Here is a 19,804-nt window from a genome sequence, read left to right as displayed (position 1 = left end):
CAAGTAAGGCCAATACTGAGCCTGCCAATACTGGTCAGATTTCTGACATACTTAAACTTTCACACACGCCTTTGTTTACAGGATTGGGACTTAAAATTAATTCCTCTATTATTTTTTTATGTGGGATTTTTTTGTTTTGTTTTGTTTTATACAGTGATGACCAGAAGCTCAGTCTCTGTATCAAATGAAGGAATTCACAGCCATTAGGTACCAGAGCTCCAGCAGCCTGTGGTAGTGGTCCTTGGTGAATACTCCCTGGAAGCCTCCGGTCAGTCCATCTGTGTTCAGGTTAGTGTCTGAGCTGTTAAATAATTCTCCTCAATGTCTTCAAGTTAATTATGTCAGCGCAAGCTCTTTGTTTACACAATTATTCTGGATCTATTTGTTCTTTGCTCCAGTTGTATATAATCTGGTAAACTGTGTACAGGGTGCCTCCATTTTGTGCAGGCGCACAGACCAATGCAAAACACGAGGCAAGGTCAGATGGACCTTGTGTAGGAGACAGATAAAGTGGCCTCCATTTATAGGCCTACCTGTGAGGGGAACAATTCTTCACTCAGTGTTATAGGAGGCCTGTAACAAACCTGCATCAAACCCTGTGCTCAGTCACTCTGAGGGAACGTGAGGAAAGCACTGATGAAGAATTACAGAATTACTCCTAAGAGGAAGAAGGCTCTTGGAGAGCAGAGCATGGGCCTCCAGGCTCTAGCTATACACACCACAGCCCCATTTCCTACAAGTGTCATGGTGGAGAAATGATGTAAAATTCTGCTCTACAGCTAGACCTGAGGAGTAAATTTGTTCTTTACACAAAATGGCACTCCGATCCTATTTTGGGGCCTCTATATAACCTTATTTTGGGCCTACTGCTCAAATAGAAACCAGCTAACAGTTTAAAGGCTTCACATCAGAAAAGCACAGGAAAAAAAAACATTTAGAGGGGTGGATTGATGGTGAGATATGGAAATACAGACATTGCTTTTGAGGCCCACTGACCACTTCCACCACAAAAATGCAACTTGAGAGTCTAGCCCACTTTTTTAATCTCTGTGCCAAGTTAATCACATTCTGCCCTAAAACACCTGGTGTGGTTATAGAGTTCTGGTGGCAGCCCTGGGTGCCAGCCTGTGCCCAGCACAACAGATTTTGCAGAAGAGATGCGACTATTTTGTTTTTTTCAGTCATATGACGCCCATACAGCTGTAAAATAAGCGTGATTACAATCTGACACAGCTCAGAATTAAATTCACAAGGAACGAAATAATAAATTTATCTTCCAGCTGCTGGTTTTGACTGAATGCAACACTGAGATGATGTATATTTTCCCTATTTATTGTAATGATCTACAATCCTGCAAACATGATGCACATCTGTTGAATTTCATTCTGATGTATAGGCCCATAAGTTTTAATATGGGGCTGAGATGCATTGGCCAGAACATTTTCAGAGCTGGCATCTATGTAACTTAAACTCTAGTGGGTCAAATTTCAGAGCATCCAGCAAAAGTTCTCAACAGAAATATCCGTGGTGGTGTTGATACAATTGTTATTAACTGGAAATTCCGTAAAACTGCAAAATATCAGTTCACATTCAGTTTTGTCCTTCCATGCTAGTTTACATGCATCTTGATGTGGTTTTCCTGCAAAAAGCATAATGGTTAGGCATTTTCAATTGACTAAATTTCTGTTTACTTTGGATTACAATTTTTACTGGAATTTTAATTTTTTTTTATGCCCTTCAGAAATTTCCAATTAAAATTTTAAGAAATATTTTTAAGAAGAGGCAGGAACAAGAAAGCTTAGTTCTTGCTTTTCTGATGACAGGTTATACCAGGAGAAGAAAATCACCGTCATTGTCATAGCCATAAATGTTCTGATTTTAGAGCAGTGGAAACGTAAGTGGAGATTTTTATTTTTTTTAGTGTCTCGCTTTAGTTGGTGACATAGCAATTTACAAATACTCGGCTCCTAAATTTAGCAATGCCATGTGTCCATGTGTGTATTTACATTATTAGTCATCTTTAGACCCGCATTTTCTGCAATCAGTGTAGGCCAGGAAGCCTCTCCATTCTCAGTACCATCCTCAGAAAGGGAACCTGGGTGTCCAACCCCCTGCTGCCCTGGCGGGCTGAGCAGAAAAAATGTTAATTCCCATCAGAACACTTCCAGAATTGAAGTGATTGGGAAAAGAAGGGCTACCCATGGGCAGCTCAAGCTCTCCTTGCTGTTCACAGAGACCTGGGGGTGAAGGCTTGTAGGGCCAGTGACATAAACGTACAGGGGACATGTGAGAAAGCTGAGGGCGAGGCACGGCCTGGCCTTCCACCGTCCCGTGCTGACGGCCGCAGGGATGTGAAAGCTGTGAAGAATTTGGTTTAGTTCTGGTTTTTTGTTTTTTTTTTTTTTTTTTTTTTTTTTTTTTTTTAAGAGACGAGCAGCTCAGGAGCGCTGCCTGGATTGGGATTGGGAGGCAGGGGAAGATGCCAGGAGCACCCCGGGCGGCGGTGGTGCAGCCAGCTGATGTAATGCTGCCGCAGGAGCGGGGTTCACGTGTCTCCAGTGCGCAGCTATGCACTCAGTGCACCCTCTATAAATCATGCATATTTACGTGTGATATATATATATATACACACATATACATACATATATATATATATATATATATATAAAACATGCTCACACATATGTGTTATTTTCTCCGCCGGCGCGCAGGGGGGGCCGCCCCCGCAGAGCCGAGACGCTGCGGGAGAAGCCCACCAACACCACTGGGCGGCGGGGGCCCGCAAGCCCCTACCCGGGGGTGTCGGAGGGGCCGCCACCCCCCAACCTCGGCTCCGGCTCGCCGCCGGCGGCCGCGCCCCCGGCCCCCTCCCCGGCGGCGGCGGCGGCGCGGGGCGGCCCGTCTGCTCGGGCAGTGCCGAGCCTGCGCACTCGGCGCCCGGGCGGGCACGGCGGCCGTGGGGCGAGGAGCGGCGGCGGCGGCGCGGGGCGGGCCGGGCCGGGCCAGGTGCTGCGAGGCGGGGGAGCGCGGAGCAACCCTGCGCGGGGGCGGCGGCGGAGGCCGTGCCGCCATGCGCCGTGCCGCGGGCCGGGCTGGCCATCCTGCGGCGTAGCGGCGGGACGCGGCTCGGCTCTCCGCCCGTGATGTCCCCCGAGCAGCAGGGGAAGGCAACTCACTCGAGGGCTGCGGCAGAGGCCTAGTGCGGCCACCCCCGCTCCGCGTCTCCGCCGCCGCGCCCCCATGGCCGAGGAGCAGCAGACAGAGGGGCAGCCGCCGCGGCGACTCGCCGGCACCCCGGCGCCCGGCGGGGCCCTGCCGGCCCTAGTGCCGGGGCTGCAGGGCGGCGAGGCCAACGCGCTGCAGCACAAGATCCGCAGCTCCATCTGGTAAGGGCCGGGCCCCGCCGCCGCCGCGCCTCCCGGGTCGGCTGCGTCCCAGGCCCGGCCCGGTTCGGCGAGGGGAGCGGGGTGGGGGGCGCCGCAGGGGTTAGGGGTGGGGGGGGAAGCAGCGCTGTCCCTTTGTGCGGGGAAGCGCGGAGCTGCGCGCCCCAGCCCCCCCTCTCCCCCGCGGGGCTGTGCCCCCAGACGCGCAGCGCGGCGGCCGCGCGGAAAACACGCGTGGCCGGGAGCAGGTGAGGCGGTGGGTGGGTCGTGGCTGCCGCCGCGCCCGGTACTTGTTGTTTTCCAGGCATGAAGCAGCCGCCGTGTGCCGGGGTGGGTTAGTGGGGCTGCTGCCTGGGCTCGGCGATAATGGCAGTTACGGAGCGGCTCTGTGCGGACGGATGGGACGGTGTCACCTGCTGAAGACATTTTAATTAGTCCGTATCTTACAAGGCCCTCAGTTTTTATGTATGTTTTGGAGGGTTTTTTTTTTTGGTGTCTTTTCACGTTCACATGAGACCCCCAGCACAGAGTGTTGATGCAGCGGGGAATGCAGAGTGTTGCAGTAAGCGTGCATTTTTCCAGCCTCCCTGGAAACCTTCTGAGTTTCCAGTCTGGTAATTGAAATGCAATTTTGGCCGAAACTTGTGGCGATGGTATGCCAGTTCCTGCACAGGAATCTAGTTTTGTTTGTTTGGGTTTTTTAATATTTTTTTTTCCGTAAAAATTAAAACAATAGTAAACTAACATTTTACTTAAGAATATTTATTTTGTGTCCATGTGGGGGAAAGAGATAAATTGAGTTTAGGTTGCCCAGCCAATAAAATATCCTGTTTTTTAAAAGCATAGCTGCTGTCACCTGCAGCACTTATAACATGTATATTATTTTAAAAGCTGCTTTTGGCTTAGGAGAGCGATGAAGTGTTGTGAAAGTTGGTAGTTGTAAATATAGGTTACTCATATATAATGTTTTCCTTTATATATACACATCAAATATGTTTTTATATACATCTAGTCATCCTAATAGAAGCATGCTGATCTAGCTTGCATATTACTTCATCCTATAGATGGGTTTTATGGTTTGAATTGATGTAGCTGGAAAAGAAAGACGATTTATAATTAAACCTTCAGATTCTTCTGTTGAGTGGCATACTGAAATGGCATTTATAGTTTGATTGTTGGTTGTTTGTTTTTTTTTAAATTTAAACTGTAAATAGTAATTGAGTGCCCTTAATCCACACTTGCTACCTTTTGTTTTGGTTTTCTCTGCAGTGTGACCTAGAGAATGAATACAAACTGCAGAATTTCCTGTCTGTTTAGATCATGAAATCTTCACACCCACCTAATTTTAGTGTGGTATTTAGTGATGGCCTTTTTGTATTTTCTTCTCTTTCCATCAATGTGCTGTTTGGAAATGAGCATCAAAGAGCATGTTTACATTGCATTCAGATTAGGTATCATGTCCAAGTTGAAGACAAAATGGCTACTAAATAAAACCTCTGCTTTTATTATGGGTTTTTTGCTCAAGGAAAAAGAGAATGTTAGCCTTTTAAAGAAAAGCTGCTTATTTGATTCAGGTAAACTGGATGAAAAGCCCGAGCTCACATTTGGTATGAAGGAATGCAGCGTTTTGCCTGGTGCCAAGTGCCTGTGACCAGCAGAGGTTTTGCCAAGCACCTTGCAGCCCTCTCTCCTGGCCACCTCCTTCCTGGAGCGGGCTGGGACTTCTCTGCTGCTTTCAGGCAATACCTGTCCTCTGTGGGTTATACTGTTGAAAGGCAGTATGCTGAAGATAACATTTTTTTATAAGAAAACCCCTTCTTTGGTATCTTCACATCTTTTGTCTGGCACTGTTAGAAATTCTCTGTTTCTATATTGCGATCAAGCAACCTTCATTTGAGGCTGGAGTTTCATGCTAATTTGCATATTTATGTAGATGCAGTGGTTGTTGTTTTGGAGCAGCAAGGATGAGGAGCATTGCCAGGGAAGTTGTGCACGCTGCACTTGGAGTAAACAGCAGGAAAGTCTCCTGCTGTTCTGTGCAGGGGGTGCTGGTGGTGGGTGACCAGTGAGGAGAGATTGTGGAAGGCTGCTTGTGAAAATGGCAGTGCTCTGTTGTTAACAGAAGTAGGTGTAACGTGCCAAAGAGAGCTTCCTCTTTTCTGCTGTCCTCTTCCTCCCCTCTTCCCCTGCTGTACCCTGTGTGTGCTGGCAGGTTGGTGCATTCAATTCCTCCTTTTCTTCCCAAAGGATTTAGCACATCTAGACCAGTACTCTTCTGTAGCGTTTATCCCTACACACTTGTGCATAGTAGATGGATGGTTTTAGTTCTTCTTGCTTGTTTGTGTGGTTTTTTAAAAAAAAGTTTCAATCTCCAAATGCATTGTCAATGAAAATAGTAGTCTGGCAAAATATAGCAGCTACTGAAATACTGGACTTGAGGATCACAAACAAGTCTGTGCTTGTCCTTCCACCTTACAGGCAAATATAAATAGAGTGTGTGATGTAGGCCTTGAGCGGGACAATGAGTTGTTAATTATCTCAACTCATACTTAATTTATTCCATTTATTAAATTAAAATGTAGTTTGACAAAAGTAGCTCAAGTAATTGTGAACGTGTGGAGTCCCTTAAAATGAAACAATAGGTTAAGTCCTGCTTGTTAAAAAAAATTAGAGGCATGGTCAGGGTATGTACTGAAGACTTAAAAATGTGCTTGCTACATGTTCTTTCATTTAGGGATTTTTTTTTTGTTTTGTTATTGTTTTTTTGCTGTTTTGCATTTAAAGTGGCCATTAGTTTAAACTTGGTAGGGTAAGATAAGAGTTCCTTAGCTGTGCTTAAAAGCAAGTCAGGAAGTACTTATTTGCATTGCAACAGCAGATGCAGGTATTGAACTTCTTTTTGGTTACAATAATTGAAATTCATCTCTGTCAAACTGCATTTTTTTCCTAACTGATCCACTTGAACACATCCACCACCCACTTTGCTGGATGTGTTCAAGTGGGTCAGTTATGAAAAAAATACAGTTTGACACATCCAGCATTGTGTTATGTGTGTGAGTTGCTGAGCACTTGGAAGTGTTCTTGTGATGTCGATGAAATGGGCAGAAGAAATATTAGTTGCCTTTTCCCATTGATGGGTTAGAAGTCTAGACAGAGAGAACATGTCTTTCAGAGCACAGCCAGGCTGATTAGTGTCAGGTTGGGCGGGTTTATAAATTGCCCTGGTCTTTGCTGGGTATTGGGCCTTAATCTGCCTGTTTTTATTTCCCTTTAGATTCATTAAAGGTTTTGTATTTATTAATAGTTTTTTTTGTCCAGACATTAGAGCCGGGGGCAGGAAAACCTCCTTAGTCAGCTGTCTGAGCATATAGACTAATGGGGTTTCAATTATTTTCTTCATGTGAGGGTGCTGTATTACCAAATGTATGTTATTTGTGTATGATGTTTCTGTGCCCAAACGTATGTTGGTTAAGACTGAGTCTACTGAATATTCCATTAAGTTGCCAAAGAATATCCCATAGCTGAAGACAGCCAGCAATGTACATGTGAAAGTAGTGTGGCATAAGGACCAAGATGCAGAGTTGACCAAGGGAACAATGTGTCAGCTGAGAGTCTGCTCTTGCTGGCACAAAAGAAAAAGACCAAGAGTTTTGGGCAATTTAATCCCTCTACTGACTATATTAATCTAAAATCCAGTCTGTAGCTGCAAACATTGAAGGAATGGACAGGTTTGTTTTCTTGCTCAGTGTTGCGAATAACTGGTGATGATTCCTCAATGGGTACTTGTTTACTGTTGTAATAGTAATCTGGTGCTTGCATCTGTGCATGAATTGGCCCCAGCTTCTTTCACCTTGCCTGCATCTCAGCTCTTTTTGTCCTAAAGGCATCTGTTAGGATTTGGATGTAATAATTCTTCTCAAGAGATTAATTTCTCCTCTGCCCAGTATCTTGTGTAAGCTGGGCTGAGGACCAGGCAGCATGGAGTGGCAAATAGCAACCATTGCTTTTGCAACCATTTCAGTTGGATGTGGGTGTGGGTTTGATGCGTGATTTATTTTTTTTTTCCTCAAATCACTCTTCTAGCTAGAAGTTGTATTGGAAAACCACATGAGCTAGGCCAGGCAGTGCCAAAATTGTATGTCTATAAAGTCCAGTTTGTCTCATGTTGAAGGGGGAGTAGGAGGTGAATTGTGCCCTTGTTAGTTTTGGGCTTTTGGTGTTGTGCTAGAAAACCAGATTAGTTGACTGTAATACCAGTATTTTCTAATCTTTAGAAGGTTCTGTTCTTTCTTATGACTGACTTCGTTCCTGCTCTCTCCTGCAATATTGCATCCATCACTCCTCATTAGGCATTGTCAGCAAGTGTGGCTTGTCACTTAGCTGTTGGAAGATCCAAATTTCTGCAGTTTGGAAAATGCCATTGAGCTTTTACATAACAGGAATTACTACTTACTTGCATGGTTTAGGTCAGCAGGAAAAAATGATTGACAATCTTGGTATTTTTAATAAAATACCTGGCAATGAAGAAGGTAGTTTAAGGGGTACTTGTTTAAGGGGTACTTGTTTCAGGCTCTTTGCAAATGCAAGTGCAAACATCTTTTTTAGTAGTTTTCAGCAGCTGAAATTTCTTTAACACCCTTTATTTTTTTTTTTAAACAGATTTATTGAGTCAGGTTGGATTAATCTGTAGACCAGTCCATCTGCAATTACTCTTTCAATTTTTTGTAGCTAGGGAAAGGGAGGCAGGGAATCAGGGAAAACAACAAAACACCAAAACCAAACAGACAAAAAAACCACACACAAAAAGGAAACCAAACCAAACAACAACCCTCCCCCCACCAAAAAAAAAACCCAAAAAATGAAAACCAAGCCAAACCCACCCAAACCCAAAACAAATCTTCATAGTTTGTTAAGTGATATGTCATAATTGAGTGTAGAACTTAAAATTTCTTGTAACTGATCACAGCTTCTTTGTGGTTATTCTGTGCCCCCAGTCCAAACACGATGTACCAGCCACCATTCCCTCCTTTGTTAATTCATTGTTGGAGGTGGGAAACAAAACTTGTAATTCTTCAATAAAAGATTACTAACTGTTTTGAGGAAAGCTAGTAATTATCAATGACAGGTCTACAGGCTGCAGTCATGTTACTAAATGTATGTAACATCACAAGTGTGTTTTACCTCCTTTGGAAAAGTACTCATCAGCTTAGAGGTGCCTGTGTAAAGCTGAAAAAGTTTCTTGTCACTAAACCAATTTTCCTTGGCTTTATGGTTCCATTGTTTAGAAGTGATGGTGAAACTTGGCAGTCCTGAATGTTTCCCGATGTGGTGTATAGGCAATCAAATACATGGAAAAAAATTGAGCTGTGGACTGTATTTTGGAGTAATTCTTGATTATTTCAGTGAAGGTCAGCCTTCCTTGGGCAAAGCATTGCGCATCCTGTCTTTCTCCTTCACACTCTGGTTCCCCAAGTTCTGGTTCCTGGGTAGGAACAGAAAGTAGAATTTATTTCATTTGACTCCATCTGTTTCTGTATGAGTTGGTCAAGGTAGTGCCATTGTAGAGAAAAATGTGCTTCTGAGGTGAGGGCCATCTCCCAGGGAAGATGTTTGCATAAAACAATCCATCTGATCACTTTATGTGCCTCTTTGACTGTAAACAAATTCTGAAATGTGTGCCAGGGCGTAGCCATCTGTGGTGCAGATCTCTTGAATTGGGTGAAATAAATTCTACACCATTTGTCACTTTTTCAACTCGGTTTCTTTTCCTGGAGGATGGTTGCTCCATTCTTCTCATGGATTGTTTTGGAGGTTTTCCATTTCCTTGAACGAGGTCCAGGTACACCCTTTATCTATTACTACACATTCCTGTATGGAGGAAACCCTCTTTTGGGGAGTAAGCCCTCCTGGAAGAATTCCTTCTCACCACAGTGGCTTAAAACCACATTTGCTGTTCTGTGCTGATGACATGCACCCCCTTGCTCTTGGGAAAGCCTTTCCCCTTGCTGCCAGCTGCCAGGAGCAGGCAGGTCAGCAGCATGCAGCACTCAGTGCCAAATCCATGTGGGAGGAGAAACTGCTTTCCAACATGGGGCACGGCCACCACGGTGGTGGAGTTTCTAGGTCAGCAGGTGTAGAAGCCAATTTGGTCTGCAAGTGTTTTTACAGTGTTAGAAAATAAACCTGAGTAAAATGAAGGCTGACCTTTATGTAACCTTTTGAGAATGGAGTTGAGATTTTATTGAATATCCTGGCTCTGAGTTGGATGGAATAGCTTTGCAGAAAAAAGATCTTTGTAAATCTGCTTTTAGGAAGAATGGATTTTTCACTCGTGCTTGTGGGTTTTGTGTGCCTTGAAACAATAGGATCTAATAAAGTATATGAGGGAAAACCAATATTCAAGTAATAGAAGAACTGGCAATGTTTTACTGTTAATTTAAAATGTTGGCTGTTCATTTAAAATGCATAGGAATGCATTAAATTGTTGAGTACACAGCATCAGATGTATGCAATTCCTTGTTTCATAAACATTTTACTTTCCACTGCAGGAGTTCCCTTCACTGAAGCAAGTCAGATGGTGTGACATTGTGATTCAGAGCAGCATTTCTAATGAGATCTTAATAAGCACAGAACTGCAGGATTGTCATCCCAGGCCTCTGTAGCTGGGTTGCTTGTCATTTTGGGCAATTCTGTTTGATTTGCATGTGTCTTGTATGCCACTGGTTATTAGGAATCCAAATTTGTATCTGAAAAAGAACAATTAGGAACCCCACCCCCCACTGTAATTTTCTGGATGCAGTATAAATCAGAAAGAATACTGTAACTGGGTGAGATTACATTACTGGTCAGGTTTGGGTGATCAGATTTATACTTAAACACTGATTAATCTTTTAATTAATTTGCACTTGGGTGGTTTTGTTAGTCTTTTTTTTCTCTCTGTGTGTGTAGATTTGAGAGCAGGGACTGAGCTAAATGTTTTTATACAGATCCCATAACTTATGTATGTTGCCTTCTCTTGTTACTCCACTCTGCCGCTTGCCAAACAGAAGTATTTGGAGAAGGGCCAGAGCTGCAAAATTCAGATCAGAATCCAAATTTGGATTTTTGGTTCAAGCCTTTCTAATATCAAATATTACAAAGTCTCTTATATAAATAAGGAACTTCTCCTTTTTAAACTAAGATGAGGAGGTGGAGGTTGCTTTCTAGCTTGCACCTGGACCAGTCCAGGTGAATTGCTGAACTGGATGATGAAAAGTTATCAGCCAAGTGATGCAAAAGGTAAATTGGATAGATGGAAACGTGATTCCCTGGTACCCAAAAAGAGCCCAACCAGAAAGCCATCACAAACTGGTACTTCCAGGCCAGTGAGAAGAAGTATTTCCCTCCTAAATATGCTCAAGAATTCTGGAAGTGTTTGGGTGTTTTGTTTTGTTCCCTCAGATCTCTGGGAATTTTGAGGTTTTGGTTTGTTTTGTTCCAAATGAGTTAGCCAGTATCTCAATTTTAATGCTTTCTTGATTTAATGGAAAAAGGATTATCTGTCATCAAGTAGGATGCTCGTTATCGGCTGCTGTGCCATCAACAGGCTTTCAGTAAGCTGCCAAGTGTTTTCTGGATGTTGAATGTTTAATCATTAAAACAGTGGAAAAAACATGCAAAACTTCCCCAATATTTTCCCTGTTGCTTATTTTTAATTGTTTGTGGTTGCCGCAGTGACATTGTACCCATGGAAGGGTGCAGCAGGCTGGGCTGGGAATGGGGATGGTATCTCTGGGTGGAACCTTCACCCTGGAAATACTGGGGGGGCTCTTGTTGGCAGACCCAGGTCGCTGCTTTTTGGACCTGCTTGGTACTGCACCCAGTGAGTGGTCTTTATCTCTTGCTCAGGCCGCCTAATCTATTCTCTTTTTCTAACTATAACCACACTGCATGGTGCCATGCATGGCAGTTGTGGAGGCAGAGCATGTGTCTATGGCTGTGGGTTTCTTGGGATGTAGCTGTGCTCCTCCAGGAGGATGGGTCCTGCTTAGCTTTTCCCCTGGAGCTGGCTGGGGATTGTATCGTTACCGATTGTCAGGTACTTCAAGTTTAGGGAGAAAATCTTGTTCCAGAGAAGAACTCGTTTATTAAATGAGGCACATTTGTATCTCCCCCGAGAGGAAATCTGTGGTTAAATGTCAGGGTCTGTGATTTATGGCTGTCCTTTTTGATGAATGGTCTCACAAGCATGGATTTGATCCATATTTTGTAGTCAAAGAGTCCTGAGTGCCGTTAGAAGGCTGTTGGGACTCCTGCCAGTGAAGAAGTTGGATTGCACTGGACAGCAGGAATTACTTTGGTTCATTACTTTGGTTGCCTGTAAAGCATCGAGTTAAATTATTTTTAAAGCTGTCAGCAATACAGACTGTTGGAACTTTTTCTTAGTATGAGGTTGCCTGGAGCTGTCTGCCTCAAGTGTCCTTTGGACAAACAGGAATTAGCTTGTGATCAAGGTGTGCTGGGTAGTAGGATGGGCGATTCGTTATGCTGAGTTTTCCTCACCTTCGTCTTGGCCAAGTTTAGAAATCACCTAAAAGTACTTGGAGTAGTCTTTGTGACTTCACTGAAGGTAACTGTGTTCTTTCTCCCTTCCTCTTCAGAACCCTTGCTGAATTAAAATAGAGATTTAAGACAGTTACACAGGATCACAAGTGTTAACTGAAGCTCTGTAAACTGAAAAAGTTTTAATGTTTATTTAAATTTTTTTGTAAATGGATTTTTAAGTCATTTTTAATCTGCTTTGAGAAGTACTGACAACTGCTTCCTCCAGACCCACATGCTAGTTAGTTTGATTGCTAATTCAGTGGAGAAAAGTGCTTGAGGGGCTTCAGTGCTTATTATGCCAGGGAAAGCACCGGGTGAAGTTGTTCTGGATGCTGTGTGAGTGCAGTGTCCAGAGGCAATCTGAAGCCAGGACCTGAGTCTTCTGGAGATTCTCCAGCAGGACCACTGTATGATTGGGTGTGCAGGCAGTAGTTCATCAGGATGAGCATTTGAGAGGCAGATCCCTGCTGGTGTTCCTGCTGCACCCTTGCTGGAGGCTCTCCTGCAGGGTGAGTGCCCTCCCAAGGTGAGCTGGTTGTTGGTAGTTCCATGGCATGGTCCACTTATGACTACCATCTACCATCCTGTGTTCAGATTCAGATGCTTTGTGTTTCTCACAGTTTCTCAGTGGAAGGTAAATGATTGCTCTGTGATCCCTGCTCTGCTTATATGAAGGTCAGTGGCTGAGGTTGAGGCACCTGTGAGGCTGAGCCTTGCTGCTTAGCCCTTGTGGGAAAACTGCAGCTCTTACTGCTCTGATGGGACTGTCTAAAGCAATGACTAAACATAGATTTGAAATAATCTTGCAGGAGCCAGAGACATGCCACAAGAACCTTTTATCCAAGCTCTGACAAAGTATGGTGGTTTTTTCATTAAGGGTACTTAAAATTTTTGCCTATTTTCTTTATGGTTTGATTTTATTAATTTTTGGGGGTTTTATTAAGCTTGCTAGCATTATAAATGATGAGGTGTGTGAAGGCCTACACCTGATATTAATGGTCATGTAAACTAAATCAGTTGACATTTTAAAGTCGGTGAAATTACTGTCAGAAATTGCAAGCTGCACACCTGGAACTACAGTGTGCTGAAGAGCTAAGACATTTTTTTTTACTCCAGGAGCCTCCTCTGCAGAATTACCTTCATTATGCTTGATTCCAGTGGTATAGTTGAATGATTAACTCAAAATTTGAGAAATATATTGGTAAGTGAGAGAAAAGTGTAATTGTCTCTTCAATGAGTGAGTGAATTGGGATTGATAGATCTAATTTTAGAACTGTGAAAAAGGGTTTTTTGAACAGAAACCATCAGTTGAATGTAACAAAAAAATCTCAAGTAATCAACAAATGCGCTGCAATAATAAGAAAAAACTTTTTTTTTCTCTTTTACAACAGTTTGGAAATGCTGTTTTGTATGTGTTTAATTACATCAGACACAAGTTTTTCTAAATACAGCTTATAGTAAAATTTCAATTAAAAAGTAATCTTTTAAATTATCATTTTATAATGCAAAACATGCTGACTCCTGTATAATTAAGTCCTTGATCCATGAAGATACTCAGACAACTCTCTTACACATTATATTTCTGAGCAGAATCTAGGTATCCGCTTACCCTGTAGATACATGCCTGAATGTACACCATGAGTAGTTTTATTTCCTGGTTAATACCAGCTAAAAAAATGGTAATGCTCTTTATCTCTCAGGCTGAGAATAAAAATTAAAATAAGATACTATTTTTTGTTCTGATGATTACGGGTAAGTATAATCAGTCCCCTTTTAGCTTTCACTGCACGTATCCCCACAGATCGCATCTTTTTCTTGCTAGAAGCATATTTCTTTTGGATGGGTTAAGAATGTGAGGTTCATGTGCCATGATGGTTTGCACATTCAAGTTAGTAAAACCTTTAGCTTACTTGAAAAATAAAACTTTGATTGTGTGTACAGGGGGTTCAGTGTGTGGGAACCCTGTCTCTGTGCACACTTAAGACATGGATGCATGTACTGGGATGTTGTCAATCAATAGCTCCAGCTGTTCTGTGTGAAAATATTTATACTCTGTGTTTGCAGCACCAAACCTAGTAACTGGTTTTTGTCACTTCGCAATGATTCTCCTTACTTCAGAAAAGTTCTTTATTATCACTGAATACTTTAATACCAGTAGCTTTATGGCAAATTAGGCTCATTGTAGCATCAGGAGATTGCTTGAGTACATTGTATTTTTTTCTTCACAAGATTGCCCTTCCTAAATTCATAAGACTCAGAAATGTGAGCTGCAGCTTTGGTTTGATTAGTTCAGTAAGGGACTGACAAAGCAGCGTATAGTTCACCTTGAAAATTGAAATCAAACTGTTAATAATCAGGAAAAGACATTTTCATTCCCTTAATGCAGTCATCTGCTCTCCCACTTGCATGTTTACACATGATGTGGTTCACAGAATGAAAATCCAGAGCGATCAGTTCTGTAGTGCTCTTAGGCAGTGTCTCCTGGAAGGACTCATAGGACCAGTAATTGTGGGTAGCATTAGTGTGAGGCCTTTATACAAGCATGGTTCAGTAAATTGCTAGGTGCTGAAAAGATGTTAGCCAGGTACATGCTGTAGCCTACAGGTGAATTTCAGCAGTGTGGTTGTCTCAGGGGCTGTTGCTTTAGTGTAGCTTTCTGTCTACATTGGTCTTAATTACAATTCTCTGGTGGTGTGATTTTTTAGAAAGTCAGAAGTTTAATGCAGCTTTTCTGAAGTCTGTTCTAGATCTAATCAAGGGCAGCCTTTTCTGTTTCTGTTTCTGTCTGTTTTACAAAGTAAGTTGTGGTTTAACTTTGCAGTTCCCTGATATATATAGATAGCAAAATGCTTATGGACAGTGCTATGCTTACAAAGTCAGGTAGGTTACTTCAGAAGAAAATGGCTCAGGTTTTTGAGTGCCATCCTTCCCCAGTTGTCTACAGAGCTAGGATGAAGTGGCAGAGGCAGGCATAGCACAGTCTGCTTGCATACATTGTCCTTTCTTCTGAGGAGGAGTACTGAATTCTAAAGCTGTAAGGAATCATGTAGTGGTCAGGTGCCTACTGTTCATAGTTTCCATTCATAAATTATGTTTTAGAGGAAAGAAATTATCTGACAAGACTCTCTTGTTAATTCATCTCGGCTGCAGAGGCAGCCTAGCAGTGAGGAGGAGGAGGCAGTGGGTGGAGTGCAGTTGCCTGAGTGAGTGCTGCTTCTCTGCCCTAAGCTTGTCGTTCATGCAGTGCTGGCAGTGGAGCTTTCTGTTCTGGCTGCTGGGGAACTCTACAGGTCTGATGGATGCCTCACCCCCAGAGTTGGTAAAAGTCATCTTGGGTTGGATCGGCTTGGTCCTGCAGTGCAGGCTCATCCAAGGTGGTCGTTTAATGCAGTTAAGCTACCACTTAGGATTGAAGGCAGTTATACATAAACCCAGCTTTTTAGTTGCAAACTGAGATAGGCATGCACTTCCACATATTTAACTTAATTAAATTTTGTGCAGCTTTAATTTTGAGCAAATGCAGCTTACAGGTTTAGACAAGCTCTTGAATCTACAAGTAAACTAAAGTTCACCTGGATTACAAGTTAGGGAAACTTAAACTTCCTAAACTAAATCCTTGAGAACTGGAATAGCATGTGTTTTTAACTTTTCTAAAGTTTAGGGATGAAAACAATTTTAAAAGATGCCATTAGTATTATTTTTATTTTTTTTACCCCCAGAAACAGAGGGAAACTGATGAGTTATAGTGCTTTAGTACTTAGTAAAGTGACTTGAGGTAGGCAAGAGACTTCTGATTACTTGCAGTTTTTATTTGCAGAGACAAGACAGTTTCTGTGCCTGGAGTGGGCTGAAGCTGACTCACAGAGGTGAGTGAGAAATGCCACAGTGTGGATATACAATGCTGAAGGTTGGAGGCCTGAAAGAACCTCTGGCAGCTGAACAAGAAGGAATTTTTTTAAGATGGGAGGTTTCATGTCTGTCACCATTAGGCAGCAGCACATCCTGCATACATCCAGCTTTTAAATTCTCATCTCCAAAACAAGTCAAGGGTGGAAGTAGGGTTATGGGATGTACCACTGGGCAGTATGGCACAAGTCAGGTTTAGAAGCTGCTTTGCCTGTGGCAGTGAGGCCATGCCCATCTAACATGAAAAAGGTGACCCTTTTAGTAGGCAGGTGCTTGGAGAGTGTTTGTAGATACTCAGGGCATTACTCAGCACAAGGAAACCTAAGAGGTTGCATTCTCTGGGAGTTACCAAGGTCAGCACTCAGTGACAGGTTCCTCAAGTGGAAAAAAAGGGTGCAGAGGAGCTGTGTGGTGGTCAGCCATAAGAGGAAAGGGAGTAAGGAGGAGGAATGCAGAAGTCCATAGAAGTTGGGGCAGAAGCAGAGGTAATAGGATATTGCAAGCAGCGTTGGGAGGAGGGGGCTAGATAAAAGCTGGATCTGTTTGCAGAAAGACAGGCTGATGGCTATGGGTGATCTGTTATGTGTGGAGGGGAGAGATGTGTGTCTGTGGCAGGGAGCAGGGACAAAGTGTGTATCAGGGTGAGTTCAAGCTGCACCTCCCCAGTGCAGTGCCTCTGAAGGGCTGAACAGCCCCACTGCAACCCTTGCAGTGCTTCTCTGCTTCCTGGTGTGTCACACCCCAGCAAACACTGAGATGTGTGGTGGGAAGGCTGGGGCTCCTTGCCAGGCTGACTACAGGACACCTCCAGCTGTTGACTGCAGGTTTGGAGAGGGGATGACTGTGTGAGTACTTTCTTCTTGTCTTGGTGGGGCTTGAGTGGTGTGTGGGGCTCAGTGCTGGGCTTGGCAGTTCAGGGGGGTCTGGTCTACTCTGCAGGCTTGGTGCTCAGCTTAAAGTCACAAAAGAGCTTGGGTGGGACTGGTTTATGGCACTGCTAACCAGATGGCACCTACCTGGCTACCAAATAAGTAGTAAAGAGTGCCAGTAGCAAACCTGTTTGTTAACAGAAAGTAACTAGGATAGCTGTGGGTCATGGAAATGTCAAAAGAAATAATGAGAAGTAAAGAAGATGAAACACACCTTTTATCAGCAGGCTTAAATCTGTCATCCAGGCACCTCTGCCAGCATTGGAAATTGCATGTGGTAGGAAAGCATTGCTGTAGAGCTGCTGACACTGGAAGCTTTTATACTGGATTTAGCTGAGCTTTGTGTAATTATGCACAATAAACATAGCCCTGTACAGATTTCTACATTCATGGGTGTGCACTGAACGTAAGCAGAGTGTAGAACCATTTCTATTTTCTCATCCACTCCTGTTTTCTCATGAGTGTAAGTATTGTTTCACTTTGCTGTCAGCCATCAGCAGCCACCATTTTTGAAGGGAAGGTAGCAGGGAACCAGGTCTGTGTGCCCTGTGGCAGGCTGTGACAGACAGTGAGGGGCTGCCTCCCTCTTCCTCTGTGCACAAGCATTTGTAGGTGTGCTTTTTCCCCCTGTTTTTTTCTTTGGTGTTTTTTGTGTTTGTTTGTTTGTTTGTTTTTCAAATGCTGCTAAGGAGTTCTCACCCCTTTAGTTTTGCTCGGCATCCTTGCTTTGAACCACATGGGAGGAAAGACTGAGAAAAATTTCATCATGCTTTGTAGCACCTCCAGTTCAGACCCTGCAGAAATACTGGCCTTAAGTAATAATGTTGTGATTAGGCTTCTACTGATCATGGTAGGAAATGCCAATGCTGATCTTTTAGTTATCTATGGACTGAATTCAGAAGCAACCAAAGACTGGTTTGTTTTTTCAGAATTAGTTTTAAAGCCAGAAGTTTTCATTGTGAAATACATGAGCCGTTGTGATGGGTGATGTGCTGTTTAGCCACAAACCTGTATATCTGGTGACTATATCCATTCTTTCTGCTTTTTAGGGGAATGTACTTTAGATTTAAGTTCCTGCTCGAGCAATTTTTATTTTGTCATATCCTTTTATTGAGATCAACCCATCCTTTTTGTGTATAGCCCTTCCAGGCAACTGATTTTTGCAGAGTGATCTTAGAACAGTGTCCTGCAGTGCCCCATGTGGATTTTTATTAATAAATATAGGATGCAGCTCCTTTGAAGTCGTATTATCTTCCCACATAATATACAGAGGGCATCAAATCCTTGGAATAGAGAGTTTTGCCTGAATATAACACTATGAAGTGATTTTAATTCAGAACAATGCTTGAAAGAACCAGGGTGAGAGCTGTGTAAAAGCATTTTCTTTGTCTCTTCTGAGGGTTCATTAAAGTAACTTATGGAAAAAAAAAAAAAAGTATTCAAATAAATGTAAAAAAGCCCAGGTTAAATGACTGTTTTATTGCTGGAATAGAGCACCTGGCAGTGTGTTGTTGTTGCAAGTTCTTCCCAGTTATTTTAAGAATTGTGGAACGAGCCTTTAGTGTTGAATACAGCTAGATTTCTTCAGAGAGCTAAACGAGATGTTTATAGACCTAAATTTCAGATGTAGGTATTCTGATGTCTGCTGGCTCATTATTTCTTGGCAGCTCATTACAATGGGCTACATTTGAGACTTTGGTGTTTCATTAGCAGCCTTATCTTCCTTTTTTATTCAGCTGTTTGTATAGCTGACATTATTTAATTCTCATAAAATCATATTGTCAGAAATGGAGACGGGATGAAATTTTTATCCTCTATCAAAATTTTTATAGCATTTATTTTAGTAACAAGTGTTGAAGTAATGTGTTTGACCAATTTTAACCTACACTAACTTAAAATGTCATGGTGTGCTGAACTACTCATTTTTTTGAGCACTGGGATGTGGCATTGCTCCTTCTTGTCTCCGGTGGAAAACCGGTCTGGCTTATTCTCTTTGGCGAGTGCAGGGAGGTGGATTAGGTTACAGGGAAGATGAAATGGTTGCAGCTCACCCTTGTGCTGTTTTATTGGCTTGTTGTGCTTGTTGCTTTCTTATTTTTCTGAGAAGAGTGGTTGGACTTGGATTGAGGAGTCTGCCTTCAAGCGGAAGGAGCCAGTATTTGCAAATGAGTGAATACTTGCTGTGTTTACTTTTTGAGGCCTGAGAGTTGGACACTTTTCTACATTTCCAGTGGACACAAATCTGTCTATTTTTATGCTTTAGGGAAATAGCAGTGCTTCGTTTGCTTCCAAGATGCAATTGCAATCCCTGTAGCTTTTATCTGGGGCATGAATCTATCAGCATTTGAATACTGGAAGATTTCATCTCTCTTGTATTGAATGTTTTGCTTCTGTTTGGTTTTGCACTAGGTTCAAGTGAAGGCCTTGTCCCTAGGCCATGACACTTGAGTTTTCCCTAGAGAAGGGGCAGTGCAGGCAGGGACAGAGCCCCTAGGTGGCATCAGAAGCCACCCGATTTTTGGCTTCTGCATGCCGGAGGGTGGGAGGTGCTGATGGGAGGGGAGCCCTAGGCTCCAGGATGCCAGGGCTGGCTTGCGGACATGCCCGGCTTGGGTGTGCTTTCCTTTCTCTGTAACCTGTGCTAGCAAAAGCTCTTACTCAGCTGAGCGGTAGTATAGTTTTCATTTCACTTAATTCAAATATGTTTCGACCTTTTGCAGCTCTGCTTTCTAAATATTTAATTGAAATGCTTTTACAGCCATTTTACTTCTTTATCAAGGTGAGCTAAGCCAGACACTGTAACATGGCATATGTTAAGATGTTAATTGAGTAGCAGCATGCATAGGCTGCTCTTTCATAATTTTCTCCTTAGATGATCCTTGGCTCCAGTTTAACATTTCTTTGTGCTTCTGAATGGAAGGTTATATGAAGATATATTTAGAACTGTTAGTCTAAGAAAGAGAAGCATTAATTCTGTAAGATTAAAGGCTGAATCCTGCAGGC

General features: G+C 43.0%; 1 protein-coding gene across 2 annotated transcripts in view; it reads left to right on the top strand.

The window, feature by feature from the left end:
- Window positions 1-266: 266 nt before the first annotated feature.
- RFX7 (regulatory factor X7) overlaps window positions 267-19,804 on the top strand; it is a 54,712-nt gene continuing 35,174 nt past the window's right edge. The window contains exon 1 of one of the 2 annotated variants that reach the window (XM_030456884.1): window positions 267-288. Coding sequence is in view for 1 of the 2 variants with exons in the window: in XM_030456883.1 (XP_030312743.1) it covers window positions 3,241-3,386 (146 nt within the window). In the remaining variant the exon portion in view is untranslated. Of the gene's footprint in view, window positions 289-3,145; window positions 3,387-19,804 lie in introns of those variants that run through there. The other variant, XM_030456883.1, reaches the window with a different exon arrangement.

This window comes from Calypte anna, chromosome 10 (assembly GCF_003957555.1).
Source record: "Calypte anna isolate BGI_N300 chromosome 10, bCalAnn1_v1.p, whole genome shotgun sequence".
Taxonomy (NCBI): Eukaryota; Metazoa; Chordata; class Aves; order Apodiformes; family Trochilidae; genus Calypte; species Calypte anna.
Note: the sequence above shows the minus strand (reverse complement) of the source record. Positions and strands in the feature narration are given on the sequence as shown.